Raw genomic sequence first — 18143 nt, 5'->3', positions numbered from 1 at the left:
GTTAGACATGATGAGGTGAATTTTCAAAGCTATAAGACTAAAACCAGATGTTATGAACATAAATGGCTGTGCTTAAATAGCGTGTTATCTGGCTTCACACATGCTTTTAAATGACCTACAGCGAGACATTTCAGGGGGCAGAGTAGAGATTTACATGCATAACCTTTGGATTTTGAAAACATGTGTAAATTACATCATACAAGTTACACCTTCCAAAAAGCAGGAACAACTTTGTGCGATGCCTATTATCAGAGCATTTTCAGAACAAACGTATGTGCATAGGTTCGCTTTGAAAATAATATAAGAACATACTGGGTCAGACCAAGGGCCCATCAAGCTCAGTATCCTATTTCTAACAGTGGCCAAGCCAGGTCACAATTGCCTGACAGGATCCCATGGGGTAGATAGATTCCAAGTATCTTATCCCAAGAATAAGCCATGGATTTCTGCAATAAATACTTTTTAAATAATTGTTAATGGACTTTTCCTCCAGATATTTGTCCAAACCTTTTTTAAACAAAGCTATACTAATAGCTTTCACCACATCCTCTGGCAATGAATTCCAGACCTTAATTATGCATTGAGTAAAAAAGTATTTTCTCTTATTAGTTTTAAATGTATTACCCAATAACTTCATTGTATGTCCCCTGGTCTTTGTACTTTTCAAAACAGTAAACAACTGATTAATGTTTACTCTTTCCACTCCACTCATTATTTTATAGACCTCTATCATATCTTCCCTCAGCCGTCTCTTCTTCAAGTTAAAGAGTCCTAACCTCTTTAACCTTTCTTCATAGGTGAATTGTTCTGTCTTCAAGAACCATAGATGATGTTATTGATAGTTTACAGATTTCCAATAGCAGGTCTGCAATTTAATTTATCAGTTCTTTCAGCACTCTGGGATGTATACCATCTGGTCATACAAGAGAGTAAATGCTCAGTAGAATCTATATGGGTAGAAATCCCATGTGTGTTGGGTAAGAGTATAGTGATAGGAGTATACTACCATCCACCTGGACAAAATGGTCAGACAGATGATGAAATGCTAAGAGAAATCAGGGAAGCAAACCAATTTGGCAGTGCAATAATAATGGGAGATTTCAATGACCCCAATATTGACTGGGTAAATGTAACATCAGGACTTGCTAGAGATATAAAGTTCCTGGATGTAATAAATGATTGCTTCATGGAGCAATTGGTTCAGGAACCAACAAGAGAGGGAGCTATTTTAGATTTAATTCTTAGTGGAACGCAGGATTTGGTGAGAGAAGTAACGGTGGTGGGGCCACTTGGCAACAGTGATCATAACATGATCAAATTTAAACTAATAACTGGAAGGGGGACAATAAGTAAATCTGCAGCTCTAACACTAAATTTTAAAAAGGGAAACTTTGATAAAATGAGGAAAATAGAAAAAAACTGAAAGGTGCAGCTGCAAAGGTTAAAAGTGTTCAACAGGCTTGGACATTGTTTAAAAATACAATCCTAGAGGCGCAGTCCATATGTATTCCGTGCATTAAGAAAGGTGGAAGGATGGCAAAACGATTACCGTCATGGTTAAAAGGTGAGGTGAAAGAGGCTATTTTAGCCAAAAAAAACCAAAGCAAGAAATCTGTGAGGGAGTTGGTTGGACCATTAGATGACAGAGGGGTTAAAGGGGCTCTTAGGGAAGGTAAGGCCATTGCAGAAAGACTAAATTAATTCTTTGCCTCCGTGTTTACTAATGAGGATGTTGGGGAGATACCAGTTCCAGAGATGGTTTTCAGGGGTGATGACTCAGACGAACTGAACGAAATCACTGTGAACCTGGGAGATGTAGTAGGCCAGATTGACAAACTAAAGAGTAGCAAATCACCTGGACCGGATGGTATGCATCCTAGGGTTCTGAAGGAACTCAAAAATGAAATTTCTGATCTATTAGTTAAAATTTGTAACCTATCATTAAAATCATCCATTGTACCTGAAGACTGGAAGGTGGCCGATGTAACCACAATATCTAAAAAAGGCTCCAGGGGCGATCCGGGAAACTACAGACCAGTTAGCCTGACTTCAGTGCCAGGAAAAATAGTGGAAAGTGTTCTAAACATCAAAATCACAGAACATATAGAAAGACATGGTTTAATGGAACAAAGTCAGCATGGCTTTACCCAGGGCAAGTCTTGCCTCACAAATCTGCTTCACTTTTTTGAAGGAGTTAATAAACATGTGAATAAAGGTGAACCGGTAGATATAGTATACTTGGATTTTCAGAAGGCGTTTGACAAAGTTCCTCATGAGAGGCTTCTAGGAAAAGTAAAAAGTCATGGGATAGGTGGCGATGTCCTTTCGTGGATTGCAAACTGGCTAAAAGACAGGAAACAGAGAGTAGGATTAAATGGGCAATTTTCTCAGTGGAAGGGAGTGGACAGTGGAGTGCCTCAGGGATCTGTATTGGGACCCTTACTTTTCAATATATTTATAAATGATCTGGAAAGAAATACGACGAGTGAGATCATCAAATTTGCAGATGACACAAAATTGTTCAGAGTAGTTAAATCACAAGTAGATTGTGATAAATTGCAGGAAGACCTTGTGAGACTGGAAAATTGGGCATCCAAATGGCAGATGAAATTTAATGTGGATAAGTGCAAGGTGATGCATATAGGGAAAAATAACCCATGCTATAATTACACAATATTGGGTTCCATATTAGGTGCTACAACCCAAGAAAGAAATCTAGGTGTCATAGTGGATAACACATTGAAATCGTCGGTACAGTGTGCTGCGGCAGTCAAAAAAGCAAACAGAATGTTGGGAATTATTAGAAAAGGAATGATGAATAAAACGGAAAATGTCATAATGCCTCTGTATCGCTCCATGGTGAGACCGCACCTTGAATACTGTGTACAATTCTGGTCGCCGCATCTCAAAAAAGATATAATTGCGATGGAGAAGGTACAGAGAAGGTCGACCAAAATGATAAGGGGAATGGAACAACTCCCCTATGAGGAAAGACTAAAGAGGTTAGGACTTTTCAGCTTGGAGAAGAGACGACTGAGGGGGGATATGATAGAGATGTTTAAAATCATGAGAGGTCTAGAACGGGTAGATGTGAATCGGTTATTTACTCTTTCGGATAGTAGAAAGACTAGGGGGCACTCCATGAAGTTAGCATGGGGCACATTTAAAACTAATCGGAGAAAGTTCTTTTTTACTCAACGCACAATTAAACTCTGGAATTTGTTGCCAGAGAATGTGGTTAGTGCAGTTTGTATATCTGTGTTTAAAAAAGGATTGGATAAGTTCTTGGAGGAGAAGTCCATTACCTGCTATTAAGTTCACTTAGAGAATAGTCACTGCCATTAGCAATGGTTACATGGAATAGACTTAGTTTTTGGGTGCTTGCCAGGTTCTTATGGCCTGGATTGGCCACTGTTGGAGACGGGATGCTGGGCTTGATGGACCCTTGGTCTGACCCAGTATGGCATTTTGTTATGTTCTTATGTTCTTACCCAGATGTATCTAAGGTAACCCAGCAAGGACGGAGGAAATTTCTAGTTCTACGTATGCATGCACGACAGATGGGGATCAGGTCGTTATTCGTTTCCCATGTAAATGTGTTATGAAGATAACTGGTGCCAGAGATATTTTTTATGACCCTTCCCAGTTAGAGTTGTTTCTGGACTCTCATCAACGGGACCAAGAAGTAGCTCCTGTCCCTGTCGTCGGTGAATGAATAGAGATCTACATTCCATCCTCTTCCCTTTTTCCATTTCTATGGGGTATTGCTCTATTGATGGTTACTCAACCCACCCACTTTATTGTATCTTCAGCTTATGGGAAAATTATTATGTAAAATGGTAAATGGTTTCCTTTCATGATGAACCTGATATTTTCTGGGGCATGGCTTTTTGCTGTCTGTAAATGTGAACAATTCAATAAATAATAAAAAAGAATGAAGCAGCAGCTCTGAGTGCACAGTATGAGATGGGTTTTACTAGCTCTAATTTCCATATGTGCATATATAACTCCAGAACTAGGACACATTACTAATTTGCATGTACACCCCCAGGGGTCTCCCCGTTTCTGGTATTTAAGCTCCCACCAAGTGTCTGCTTTCAGTTTACAGCACAGATCAGAGCTGGGAGCAGGAGAACTTCACCCTCACAATGAGGCTGCCCCAGACCTTGTTATTCTCTGTCCTGCTCTGGATTGCAGGTATGGAAGGCACTGGATATTTATCAGCTGAAATACTCATAATAAATATGATGCAAATATTATAACATTTTCTGTTCTGTTTTCCAGCTGTTCAGTCTCAGACTCCTGTGCTCTCGCCTTCCATTCTCTCTGTGAGTCGTGGGGAAAGTACAACTTTTATCTGTGATGTTGGAGTAAAGGATGACTCTGATACACGCTTCCTGAGTCAGATCCCAGGAGAGTCACCAAAGCGCCTCCTGATTCACCATCACTCCTACTCAGCACCACAGTATGGGCCGGGAATATCCTCAGCCCATTTCTCAGCCACTGTGAACAGCGCTGGGACGGAGTATCAGCTCCTCATAAGGAATGCAGAAGTTACAGACACCGCTCTCTATTACTGTCTGAAATGGTATCCAAGTATCTCAGCATCCCACTGTGATACAGCGCCTGACAAAAACCCAGACTGATCTGTCACTGTCACACAAAGAGGAAGAGCACAGAGCAGGTGTTAGACATGATGAGCTGAAAGCACTGAGTGATGGAGGGAGAGGGTGTGTTGCTTCCTTCTCCTTCCCTCCACCATAGTCCAGGATCCACATCACAGCAAGATCTGTGGGAGGGAAACTCCCATATCCTACTCCAGGCCACAGTCTGGGTCACTGACTCCAGGCTCTATCTCTGTCTCATCCCAAATGTAATAATCTTGGTAAAGAGCAGCGAGATTCTGAATTTCCTAGTGATGATGGTAAAGTCTGTGGTCCAAATCCCACTTGCCCCAGTGACCTCAGCCTTTATCACAGCACTGCCCCAAACAAGTAGTACTGGGCATTGACTCATTTCAGCCAGGATCAGAGGGACCCCAGAGATACTGCAACCCCTCATGTCACTTGCCGCCTGCACCAGGAGACCAGGAACAGCAAGTCATCCAAGAAATGCTCCTCCCTTCTGCACACTGCACCTTCCCACCTGACTCAGAGCACCAAGGCAACTAATCTATATGTTAGAAAAGTAATGAAAAGCAGAAGCAAAATGAAACCTATCTGGTTCTCAAAGGAGGTGGCTGACAAAATAAAGGCTAAAAGAACTGCGTTCAAGAAATATAAGAGATCCCAAAGGGAGGAGCACAAAGAAGAATATCTGGTAGAACTGAGGGAGACAAAGAAATTAATCAAGACGGCAAAAAGTCAAGCGGAACAGAGGATTGCCAAGGAGGTAAAGAGAGGTGACAAAACATTTTTCAGATACATCAGTGAAAAGAGAAAAATTCAAAGTGGGATAGCGAAATTGAAAGGTGGAAAAGATCAATGTGTGGAGAGAGACGAAGAAATGGCAGAAATATTAAACAAATACTTCAGTTCTGTGTTCACTAAAGATGACCCTGGAGAAGGACCGTCGCTAGTTAACAAGATACTGGAGGGGAGTGGAGTAGATGTAACTCCATTTACAGTAGAAAATGTATGGGAAGAGCTGGTGAAACTGAAAGTGGACAAAGCCATGGGGCCTGATGAGGTTCATCCCAAGATACTGAGGGAGCTCAGAGATGAGCTGGCGGGTCCGCTGTGTGACCTGTTCAATAGATCCCTAGAAACGGGAGTGGTGCCGAGTGATTGGAGAAGAGCGTTGGTGGTCCCGCTTCACAAGAGTGGGAACAGAAAAGAGGCTGGTAACTACTAGGGATGTGAATCGTTTTTTGACGATTTAAAATATCGTCCGATATATTTTAAATCGTCAAAAAATTGTTAGGGCCACGATACAATACCAATTCCCCCGATTTATCGTTAAAAAATCGTAAATCGGGGGAAGGGGGAGGGCAGGAAAACCGGCACACTAAAACCCTCTAAAACCCACCCCCGACCCTTTAAATTAAATCCCCCACCCTCCCGAACCCCCCCCCCCCCCAATGCTTTAAATTACCTGGGGATCTGGCGGTGGTCCAGAACGGCGGCGGTCCGGAACGGCCCCCTCAATAGAATCGTGTTGTCTTCAGCCGGCACCATTTTTCAAAATGGCCGCTGCAAAATGGCGGCGGCCATAGACAAAAACGATTCGACGGAGGAGGTCGTTCCAGACCCCCGCTGGACTTTTGGCAAGTCTTGTGGGGGTCAGGAGGCCCCCCCAAGCTGGCCAAAAGTTTCCTGGGAGTCCAGCGGGGTTCCGGGAGCGATTTCTTGCCGCGAATCATTTTTGTACGGAAAATGGCGCCGGCAGGAGATCGAGTGCAGGAGGTCATTCAGCGGCGGTCCAGAACCCCCGCTGAACGACCTCCTGCAGTCGATCTCCTGCCGGCGCCATTTTCCGTACGAAAACGATTCGCGGCAAGAAATCGCTCCCGGAACCCCGCTGGACTCCCAGGAAACTTTTGGCCAGCTTGGGGGGGCCTCCTGACCCCCACAAGACTTGCCAAAAGTCCAGCGGGGGTCCGGAACGACCTCCTCCGTCGAATCGTTTTTGTCTATGGCCGCCGCCATTTTGCGGCGGCCATTTGAAAAATGGCGCCGGCTGAAGACAACACGATTCTATTGAGGGGACCGTTCCCGACCGCCGCCGTTCTGGACCACCGCCGGATCCCCAGGTAATTTAAAGCATTTGGGGGGGGGGGTTCGGGAGGGTGGGGGATTTAATTTAAAGGGTCGGGGTGGGTTTTAGGGGGGTTTAGTGTGCCGGCTCACGATTTTAACGATTTTTCACGATAGTTTACACACCCAAACGGCAACAATACGATTCCCTCCCCCTCCCAGCCGAAATCGATCGTTAAGACGATCGAGGACACGATTCACATCTCTAGTAACTACAGACCAGTTAGCCTCACTTCAGTGGTGGGAAAAGTAATGGAGTCAATGTTGAAAGAGAGAATAGTGAACTATCTACAGTCGGGAGAATTGATGGACCAGAGGCAGCATGGATTCACCAGGGGAAGATCCTGTCAGACAAATTTGATAGACTTTTTTGACTGGGTAACCAAGGAATTGGATCAAGGAAGAGCACTTGATGTCATCTACTTGGATTTCAGCAAAGCTTTTGATACGGTCCCGCACAGGAGACTGGTGAATAAAATGAGAAGCTTAGGAATGAGTGCCGAGGTGGTGGACTGGATTTCAAACTGGTTGATGGACAGAAGACAGTGTGTGATGGTAAATGGAACTCTCTCTGAAGAGAGAGCGGTTTTAAGCAGTGTACTGCAAGGATCCGTGTTGGGAACGGTCCTGTTCAATATCTTTGTGAGCGACATTGCGGACGGGATAGAAGGTAAGGTTTGTCTTTTTGCGGATGACACTAAGATATGCAACAGAGTGGACACGCTGGAAGGAGTGGAGAGAATGAGATGGGATTTAAGGAAGCTGGAAGAGTGGTCGAAGATATGGCAGCTGAGATTCAATACCAAGAAGTGCAGAGTCATGCATATGGGGAGTGGAAATCCGAACAAACTGTATTCGATGGGGGGAGAAAGGCTGATGTGCACGGAGCAGGAGAGAGACCTTGGGGTGATAGTGTCTAATGATCTGAAGTCGGCGAAACAATGTGACAAGGCAATATCGAGTAGGAAAAGGGAAGTGATTATCCCCTTGCACAGGTCCTTGGTGAGGCCTCACCTGGAGTACTGTGTTCAGTTCTGGAGACCGTATCTCCGAAGAGACAGAGACAAGATGGAGGCGGTCCATAGAAGGGAGACCAAAAGGGTGTATGGTCTTCATCGAATGACTTATGAGGAGAGATTGAAGAATCTAAATATGTACACCCTGGAAGAAAGGAGGAGCAGAGGTGACATGATACAGACTTCCAGATACTTGAAAGGTTTTAATGATCCCAAGATAACGACAAACATTTTCTGTCGGAAAAAAATCAGCAGAACCAGAGATCACGATTTGAAGCTCCAGGGAGGAAGACTCAGAACCAATGTCAGGAAGTATTTCTTCACAGAGAAGGGTGGTGGATGCCTGGAATGCCCTTCCGGAGGAAGTGGTGAAGGACTTCAAAGGGGCGTGGGATAAACACTGTGGATCCAAAAAATCTAGAGGACATGAATGAAGAGTGGGTGGCTCACGGGAATGACGGCTACTGCCTGGAGATAATACCCTTATTCAATAAACATACACATGGTTAATGTGACTCCAACAATGCTCTAAGCTTCAACGGCAAGAGGAAACGTGGAAAAAGATTTGCATTCACAAAAAAAGCGGGGAGTAGCTGGCTTGTTACGGCGGTTACTACCTCCCAGCAGCAGGCCCGGGCTGAGGCCCTTCTCGTTCCAGCCGCACCTGCCGGATGCTGCTGCGGTCCTGCCGCTTCCCAGCTCTCCAGCTCAGCCCTGGACTGCTCCTTGCCTCCCCCTCCGTGGTGGAGGGGGTGCTGCTGCCTCGACCTCCGCAAGGGCCACCTCCCAGCCTCAGTGAAGGAATGATGCCATGCCGCACTTGCTGTCGCAGCCGCCTTGCTTGGCCCCTGCTCCTAGGGGCGTGCGCCACTGGTCAGAATTTAAAGAGGCCACGGTGGGAAAAGTTCCCGTGGCCCTAGTGATGACGTTGCCAGAGGCCCCTCTAAAATCAGCCGGCCCTGGTACTCAAGGGCTCAACCTGTGGGAAATTTGGGCTGGTAGTGGCGAAGCTCCAGCTAGCCTCTGCTTCCCATCCGGCCTCGCCACCCGATGGTGGGGACCTGTGGGGGTTCCCCCCACAGGTGGCACCAACACCACCTCGGGCCAAGGGTCCATGCACGCAGCAACTCAGACAATGAGCATGAGCCTTCGTCCCTCTGTTCCCATTGCCACTGGTCATCTGCTTGAGTCACAGTAGATAAGGATTCACTCTGGTTTACCCAGCAGGAGGAAGGGCAGAAGACTGACTATTCTCCTGGATCTTCCAGGAGATTGGGGAGTTTAGGTCTGGAGGAATCAACCTTTACCTTTGTACATTACCCTCCCCCTATACTCTCTTAACTCTGAAGATGAAAATACCGTGGAGTGAAATATTCAGGGAATAAATCTAAACAGAATGAAGCAGCATGGGGGGTGTTCCGAGATGGCGTCGTGAGGAGAGGATGTGGAATGTAGTAGTTCCTGTATTGCTCGCTTTTGTAACTATTTCCTAAATGCCTCAAACAAAGAGAAAAGGACGGGTCAGAGATGGTGCCTCGGCCTCTCTAAAACCTGCACATGTTCAGACGAGCATAGCCGGCCTCTACCCACCTGCAGATGTGAATGCTCCGGAGGTTCCCGTGAGAGCAGAGGGAGGAGAGCAAACCCCCCCCCCCCCCCCCTGCTCATAAGAGAGACATCGTTGAGTCCCGGAGCTCCGACGACGCCCTCTCCACCGCTGTGCGGCGTGACTGCGGGCCCGGACACGCCCCAGAGACAGAAGGCGTCCTAAGGGGTGAGCGCCTCCGAGGAGAGTCCCGCAGGGTCTAAAGTGGCGTTTGTCATCGAGGGTGGCAGGTTATCTTCCTCTCCACGGCTGGAAGGGCTGACTCTCGATTGTGTGCGAGAGGGAGGTGGTGTTTGGGCCACCGTGGAACGGAGTGAAACGGACATTTTCCTCAAACATCTCAAGTGGTAACTTTTACTTCTCAGTCATTATTGGTGAAACCAAGTGTAGCGACTTTAGATTCATTATGGCAAGCTATTTCTCTTTTGGAAAACTCAATAATAACTCTGACCACGGCTATTAAAGGTACTCAAGTTCAGTTTAATAACTTAAACTCTGTTGTGTCTTTGCACACAGAAAAAATTGAAGACATGGACTCAAAGATTACCCAAATAAAATCTGTCCAGAATGGCCTGATACAAGGTGAAACAGCTTTAACTAGAAGAATGGAAAATCGAGAGAAAGCTGAGAGAGATCTAAATTTAAGAGTTCGCCCAGGGAGCAATTTAGATGTTACCTACAAGAAATATTACAAATTTCAACAGAAGCACTGCCACCGATTTCTAAAGTGTATTTTCTTCCAGAAAGCAAAATGGAAGGAGAAAATCAACAAGTTACTGGGCCAGTGTGTTTGAATTTAACAGAGTTTTTGGAATCCTCTTTAGAGGCACAGATAGAGAAAAGGGGTACATTGCTGGTAGGTTTTGTGTTCTCTTCTGACTGGGAAAATATTCTGAAAATATTTCTTCATAATAGTAATACCCTCTATCTGGGCCAAAAGGTCTGGATGTACCCAGATGTATCTAAGGCAACACAGCAAGGACGGAGGAAATTTCTAGTTCTACGTATGCGTGCACGACAGATGGGGATCAGGAAGTTATTTGTTTCCTATGTAAATGTGTTATGAAGATAACTGGTGACAGAGATATTTTTTATGACCCTCCCCAGTTAGAGTTGTTTCTGGACTCTCATCAATGGGACCAAGAAGTAGCTCCTGTCCCTGTCGTCGGTGAATGAATACAGATCTGCATTCCATCCTCTTCCCTTTTTCCATTTCTATGGGGTATTGCTCTATTGATGGTTACTGCCCCCATCCACTTTATTGTAACTTCAGGTTATGGGAAATTATTATGTAAAATGGTAAATGGTTTCCTTCCATGATGAACCTGATATTTTCTGGGGCCTGGCTTTTTGCTGTCTGTAAATGTGAAAAATTCAATAAATAATAAAAAGGAATGAAGCAGCAGCTCTGAGTGCACAGTATGAGATGGGTTTTACTAGCTCTAATTTCCATATGTGCAAATGTAACTCCAGAACTAGGACACATTACTAATTTGCATGTACACTCCCCGGGGGTCTCCCCGTTTCTGGTATTTATGCTCCCACCAAGTGTCTGCCTTCAGGTTACAGCACAGATCAGAGCTGGGAGCAGGAGAACTTCACCCTCACAATGAGGCTGCCCCAGACCTTGTTATTCTCTGTCCTGCTCTGCATTGCAGGTATGTAAGGCACTGGATATTTATCAGCTGAAAAACTCTTAATAATAATGGTGCAAATATTAATTTAACATTTTCTGTTCTGGTTTCCAGGTGTTCAGTCTCAGCCTCCTGTGCTGTCACCTGCTGTTCTCTCTGTGAGTCTCGGACAAAGTGCAACTTTTACCTGTGATGTTGGAGTAAAGGATGGAAGTGCTACACTCTTCCTGAGCCAGATCCCAGGAGAGGCACCGAAGCTCCTCCTGTATCACCATCACTCCTGGACAGCACCAAAGTATGGGCCGGGAATATCCTCAGCCCATTTCTCAGCCTCTGTGAACAGCGCTGGGATGGAGTATCAGCTCCTCATAAAGAATGTAGAAGTTACAGACACCGCTCTCTATTACTGTTATAAATGGTATAACAGTCCCCCAGGATACCACTGTGATACAGTGCCTGACAAAAACCCAGCCTGATCTGTCACTGTCACACAAAGAGGAAGAGCACAGAGCAGGTGCACAGCCTGGGTTACTGACTCCTGTGCATAATCTGGATCACTGGCCCCAGGCTCTGTCTGTATCTCACCCTCACTGCACAGTCTGGGTTACTGACTCCTGTGCATAATCTGGGTCACTGGCCCCAGGCTCTGTCTGTATCTCACCCTCACTGCACAGCCTGGGTTACTGACTCCTGTGCATAATCTGAGTCACTGGCCCCAGGCTCTGTCTGTATCTCACCCTCACTGCACAGCCTGGGTTACTGACTCCTGTGCATAATCTGAGTCACTGGCCCCAGGCTCTGTCTGTATCTCACCCTCACTGCACAGTCTGGGTTACTGACTCCTGTGCATAATCTGGGTCACTGGCCCCAGGCTCTGTCTGTATCTCACCCTCACTGCACAGTCTGGGTTACTGACTCCTGTGCATAATATGGGTCACTGGCCCCAGGCTCTGTCTGTATCTCACTCTCACTGCACAGCCTGGGTTACTGACTCCTGTGCATAATCTGGGTCACTGGCCCCAGGCTCTGTCTATATCTCACCCTCACTGCACAGTCTGGGTTACTGACTCCTGTGCATAATCTGGGTCACTGGCCACAGGCTCTGTCTGTATCGCACTCTCACTGCACAGTCTGGGTTACTGACTCCTGTGCATAATCTGGGTCACTGGCCCCAGGCTCTGTCTGTATCTCACTCTCACTGCACAGCCTGGGTTACTGACTCCTGTGCATAATCTGAGTCACTGGCCCCAGGCTCTGTCTGTATCTCACCCTCACTGCACAGTCTGGGTTACTGACTCCTGTGCATAATCTGGGTCACTGGCCCCAGGCTCTGTCTGTATCTCACTCTCACTGCACAGCCTGGGTTACTGACTCCTGTGCATAATCTGGGTCACTGGCCCCAGGTTCTGTCTGTATCTCACCCTCACCGCACAGTCTGGGTTACTGACTCCTGTGCATAATCTGAGTCACTGGCCCCAGGCTCTGTCTGTATCTCACCCTCACTGCACAGTCTGGGTTACTGACTCCTGTGCATAATCTGAGTCACTGGCCCCAGGCTCTGTCTGTATCTCACCCTCATTGCACAGTCTGGGTTACTGACTCCTGTGCATAATCTGAGTCACTGGCCCCAGGCTCTGTCTGTATCTCACCCTCACTGCACAGTCTGGGTTACTGACTCCTGTGCATAATCTGGGTCACTGGCCCCAGGCTCTGTCTGTATCTCACCCTCACTGCACAGTCTGGGTTACTGACTCCTGTGCATAATCTGGGTCACTGGCCCCAGGCTCTGTCTGTATCTCACTCTCACTGCACAGCCTGGGTTACTGACTCCTGTGCATAATATGGGTCACTGGCCCCAGGCTCTGTCTGTATCTCACCCTCACTGCACAGTCTGAGTTACTGACTCCTGTGCATAATCTGGGTCACTGGCCCCAGGCTCTGTCTGTATCTCACCCTCACTGCACAGTCTGGGTTACTGACTCCTGTGCATAATATGGGTCACTGGCCCCAGGCTCTGTCTGTATCTCACTCTCACTGCACAGCCTGGGTTACTGACTCCTGTGCATAATCTGGGTCACTGGCCCCAGGCTCTGTCTATATCTCACCCACACTGCACAGTCTGGGTTACTGACTCCTGTGCATAATCTGGGTCACTGGCCACAGGCTCTGTCTGTATCGCACTCTCACTGCACAGTCTGGGTTACTGACTCCTGTGCATAATCTGGGTCACTGGCCCCAGGCTCTGTCTGTATCTCACTCTCACTGCACAGCCTGGGTTACTGACTCCTGTGCATAATCTGAGTCACTGGCCCCAGGCTCTGTCTGTATCTCACCCTCACTGCACATTCTGGGTTACTGACTCCTGTGCATAATCTGGGTCACTGGCCCCAGGCTCTGTCTGTATCTCACTCTCACTGCATAGCCTGGGTTACTGACTCCTGTGCATAATATGGGTCACTGGTCCCAGGCTCTGTCTGTATCTCACCCTCACTGCACAGTCTGAGTTACTGACTCCTGTGCATAATCTGAGTCACTGGCCCCAGGCTCTGTCTGTATCTCACCCTCACTGCACAGTCTGGGTTACTGACTCCTGTGCATAATCTGGGTCACTGGCCCCAGGCTCTGTCTGTATCTCACCCTCACTGCACAGTCTGGGTTACTGATTCCTGTGCATAATCTGGGTCACTGGCCCCAGGCTCTGTCTGTATCGCACCCTCACTGCACAGCCTGGGTTACTGACTCCTGTGCATAATCTGGGTCACTGGCCCCAGGCTCTGTCTGTATCTCACCCTCACTGCACAGTCTGGGTTACTGACTCCTGTGCATAATCTGGGTCACTGGCCCCAGGCTCTGTCTATATCTCACCCTCACTGCACAGTCTGGGTTACTGACTCCTGTGCATAATCTGGGTCACTGGCCACAGGCTCTGTCTGTATCGCACTCTCACTGCACAGTCTGGGTTACTGACTCCTGTGCATAATCTGGCTCACTGGCCCCAGGCTCTGTCTGTATCTCACCCTCACTGCAGAGACTGGGTTACTGACTCCTGTGCATAATCTGGGTCACTGGCCCCAGGCTCTGTCTGTATCTCAGCCTCACTGCACAGCCTGGATTACTGACTCCTGTGCATAATATGGGTCACTGGTCCCAGGCTCTGTCTGTATCTCACCCTCACTACACAGTCTGAGTTACTGACTCCTGTGCATAATCTGGGTCACTGGCCCCAGGCTCTGTCTGTATCTCACCCTCACTGCACAGCCTGGATTACTGACTCCTGTGTATAATCTGGGTCACTGGCCCCATGCTCTGTCTGTATCTCACCCTCACTGCACAGTCTGGGTTAGTGACTCATATAAAATGTACAATCTGGTCCATTAATTCTAGGTTCTGCCTTGTAGTCCATCCCAAGGTCACAATTTGTCATTAACTCCAGGCCCTTTTGATGAATTGTAATATGTGAAGCACACGATCTTAGGGACTGGTCCGATTTACTACTGGTCATGCTGCTCACTGCCATGCAGAAGGCTTGGGTGTGATTCCTGGTCTTGCTTTTTTCTCATTGATATAGGAGGCTTTGGGGATACTGTGGAAGAAGCATTCGCTGTACCTGGCATGAGAGAACCACAGTCCTCTCACAACCATGACACCTAATTAGTTACGTAGGGGAGAAATTTTTACAGAGCCCGAGCAGTTTCAAACTATGCATGTGCTGTTACTCTGCTTATTTTATGCTAATATCCAGTCTGCACCTGTTATTTGTGTAGGTGGCCATGGGAGGGCCAAATAATGACCACCCATGCACTTCTACGCAAGTACCCAAGACAAGTTACAATGTAATAGTGTGCGTACAGTTGAAAGTAATCTATATGTGCATTATTTTACTCCCACAGGTGAAACACTAACTCCTGCCTCTCCCCCCCCCCCCCCCCCCACAGGAATGCCTCCTTTTAGTGTGGTTAAAGGTCCGTGCACGAGGGCAGCCAATCATGCTTCTGATCATATTCATGGAGGGCAATATTCAGTCAAACCTTGTTACCTGGGTAAATACAATTCATCAGCTAAATGCCTTTGAGATTTCTCTGAACCATAATGGTAAATGAATACCAACTGCACCATCCACCCTGCCCGGTTCATTTTCTGTTCTGTTCTATTAAAACACGAGAACAGACAACTTCTTTTACACCTTAGAACAGCCGCTGGCACACTTTTATGCAACTTCTATTTTAGGCTCTATCAGTGAAAGAAAACAAATTTGTATCATGAACAAATTGATGCTCTGTTAGATACAAGTGTCAGGGTGGTAGATAGAAGTCAAAGGACCTCAAAAGATGAAGCAGGATGAGCGGAAATTGAGAAAATTCACCAGCAAGAAAACGTGCTGCCGGCTGTTCTAGGGAGTATGAATTGTGGAGCAAACATCGAAGGGGGTGGGATAAAATTTTCAGCAATCAAAGATCATCAAAAATGATGAAAAGTCACCAAATTCCAACCCGCTGGGATCATGTTACATGGATTGTACAAGACTTTAAAATATTCACCAACATGAAAACCTGCCGTTGGCTGTTCTGGTTTAAGGATATATCCCAGCTGCAGAGGTTTGACCACTCTTAGGGTATTGCTTCTTCTCTTGTTGTTATCTCTCTTTGCTTCTTCTCTTGTTGTTATCTCTCTTTGGTTCTTCTCTTGTTGTTATCTCTCCTTGGTTCTCTATTTTGCTGAGTAGCTTGACATACAAGTTCCCGTACTTACTCTAACACCCAGCACTTCCAGCACTCCTGTCTAAACCAGCAAACTAGCAGTGCTGTTGCCAGAAAAATAGTGAAGCTCCTGCCTAACATCCAGTCACCTAGATCCCCCATAGACTTGCCAGATGGTACCTGACTGCTATCAGTTTTTCAAGGACTTGGCAGCAGGGTGCACACTTACAATGGTCTGAAGTGAACTGCGCAGTCTGTGGTGTTTATTTAAAAGGTTAGCACTGAATATCGGCATCAGACACACTGCAGGAAGAGAAAATCAAATTTCATATCTGTTTTGAATGGCAGATTATAGAAAGATGACTGTTGTAATTTCTATTTGATTGTTTATTTGTCTATGTCATTTTGGTATAATTATATAACTGTAACATTGTTACCTACCAACACATGGGACAGAGCAGATACAATATTTCAATTCAACAAATAAATAATTTCACATAGTAACAGCAACATAGCTGGTACTCGGCCATCACCAAATTGTCAATGCTAACCTAGTTAGTTTCTGGTAAGTTAGAGCCTGTTGGCACCAACCTGGCCACGCCATGGTTGTGGAATCACTAGAATAAAAGATGTATTGTTGTTAACTTCATTCTTCATGTTCCTCCTCGGACCCCATAGAAGAAGGAAGCGGTCACGGAGTAGGTTTGGATCAGCTTCTGAGAGGTCTGGTTGGACACCGCCTCCCTCCGGAGCACAAAACTGTTCGTTATGAAGAGAAAATGTCCTTGATGTAGCAGGAGAGTTTCCAAGTATCTTGGATGGTGCCTGTGTATCTTTAGGAACAGTTCATTGAATCTTGTGTATCTTGGATGATGCCTGTGTGTCTTTAGGAACAGTCCATTGAACCTTGTGTATCTTGGATGGTGCCTGTGTGCTTTAGGAACAGTCCATTGAACCTTGTGTATCTTGGATGGTGCCTGTGTGTCTTTAGGAACAATCCATTGAACCTTGTGTATCTTGGATGGTGCCTGTGTATCTTTAGGAACAGTCCATTGAACCTTGTGTATCTTGGATGGTGCCGGTGTGTCTTTAGGAACATTCCATTGAACCTTGTGTATCTTGGATGGTGCCAGTGTGCTTTAGGAACAGTCCATTGAATCTTGTGTATCTTGGATGGTGCCTGTGTGCTTTAGGAACAGTCCATTGAACCTTGTGTATCTTGGATGGTGCCTGTGTGCTTTAGGAACAGTCCATTGAACCTTGTGTATCTTGGATCGTGCCTGTGTGTCTTTAGGAACAGTCCATTGAACCTTGTGTATCTTGGATGGTGCCTGTGTGCTTTAGGAACAGTCCATTGAACCTTGTGTATCTTGGATCGTGCCTGTGTGTCTTTAGGAACAGTCCATTGAACCTTGTGTATCTTGGATGGTGCCTGTGTGTCTTTAGGAACAGTCCATTGAACCTTGTGTATCTTGGATGGTGCCTGTGTGTCTTTAGGAACATTCCATTGAACCTTCTGTAACTTGGATGGTGCCTGTGTGTCTTTAGGAACAGTCCATTGAACCTTGTGTATCTTGGATGATGCCTGTGTGTCTTTAGGAACAGTCCATTGAACCTTCTGTATCTTGGATGATGCCTGTGTGTCTTTAGGAACAGTCCATTGAACCTTGTGTATCTTGGATGGTGCCTGTGTGTGGAAATCTCAGGGAGCTTCGATAGGATTGTGACTATCAAGTATTTAGAAAACTATAAATCTCTGAACCACGACCAAGTTCAAATCTCTTTTTTCACTGCATTACACCCAAAGAGAGAGGAGTCACAGAGTCAGAAAGAAGCTGGACCTTTGGTCTTTTTTTTTTAATATAAACTAAGCAGCTAACCACTAGGGATGTGAATCGTTTTTTGACAATTTAAAATATCGTCCGATATATTTTAAATCGTCAAAAATCGTTAGAGTCGCGATACAATAACAATTCCCCCGATTTATCGTCAAAAAATCGTAAATCGGGGGAAAGGGGAGGGCGGGAAAACCGGCACACTAAAAAAACCCTAAAACCCACCCCGACCCTTTAAAATAAATCCCCCACCCTCCCGAACCCCCCCAAAATGCCTTAAATTACCTGGGGTCCAGAGGAAGGGTCCCGCTGTGCTCTTCCACTCTCGGACCTCCAGTGCTTGTAGAAATGGCGCCGGCGCTACCTTTGGTTTTTCCGTACGGAAAAACGATTCGCGGCAGGAGATCGCTCCCGGACCCCCGCTGGACCCCCAGGGACTTTTGGCCAGCTTGGGGGGCCCTCCTGACCCCCACAAGACTTGCCAAAAGTCCAGCGGGGGTCCGGAACGACCTTCTGCAGTCGAATTGTGTTGTCTACGGCCGGCGCCATTTTGTGCCGCCATTTTGCGCAAAATGGCGCCAGCCGTAGACAACACGATTC

General features: G+C 46.4%; 1 gene segment (V, D, J or C); it reads left to right on the top strand.

The window, feature by feature from the left end:
• Positions 1–4113: 4113 nt before the first annotated feature.
• LOC115097638 lies at positions 4114–11487 on the top strand. The segment is given in 3 exon segments: positions 4114–4197; positions 4285–4588; positions 11430–11487. Coding segments are annotated over 3 exon segments (411 nt in total).
• The last annotated feature ends 6656 nt before the right edge of the window (positions 11488–18143 follow it).

Source organism: Rhinatrema bivittatum, chromosome 8, assembly GCF_901001135.1.
Source record: "Rhinatrema bivittatum chromosome 8, aRhiBiv1.1, whole genome shotgun sequence".
Lineage (NCBI taxonomy): Eukaryota > Metazoa > Chordata > Amphibia > Gymnophiona > Rhinatrematidae > Rhinatrema > Rhinatrema bivittatum.
This window is presented reverse-complemented; position numbering and strand designations above follow the sequence as displayed.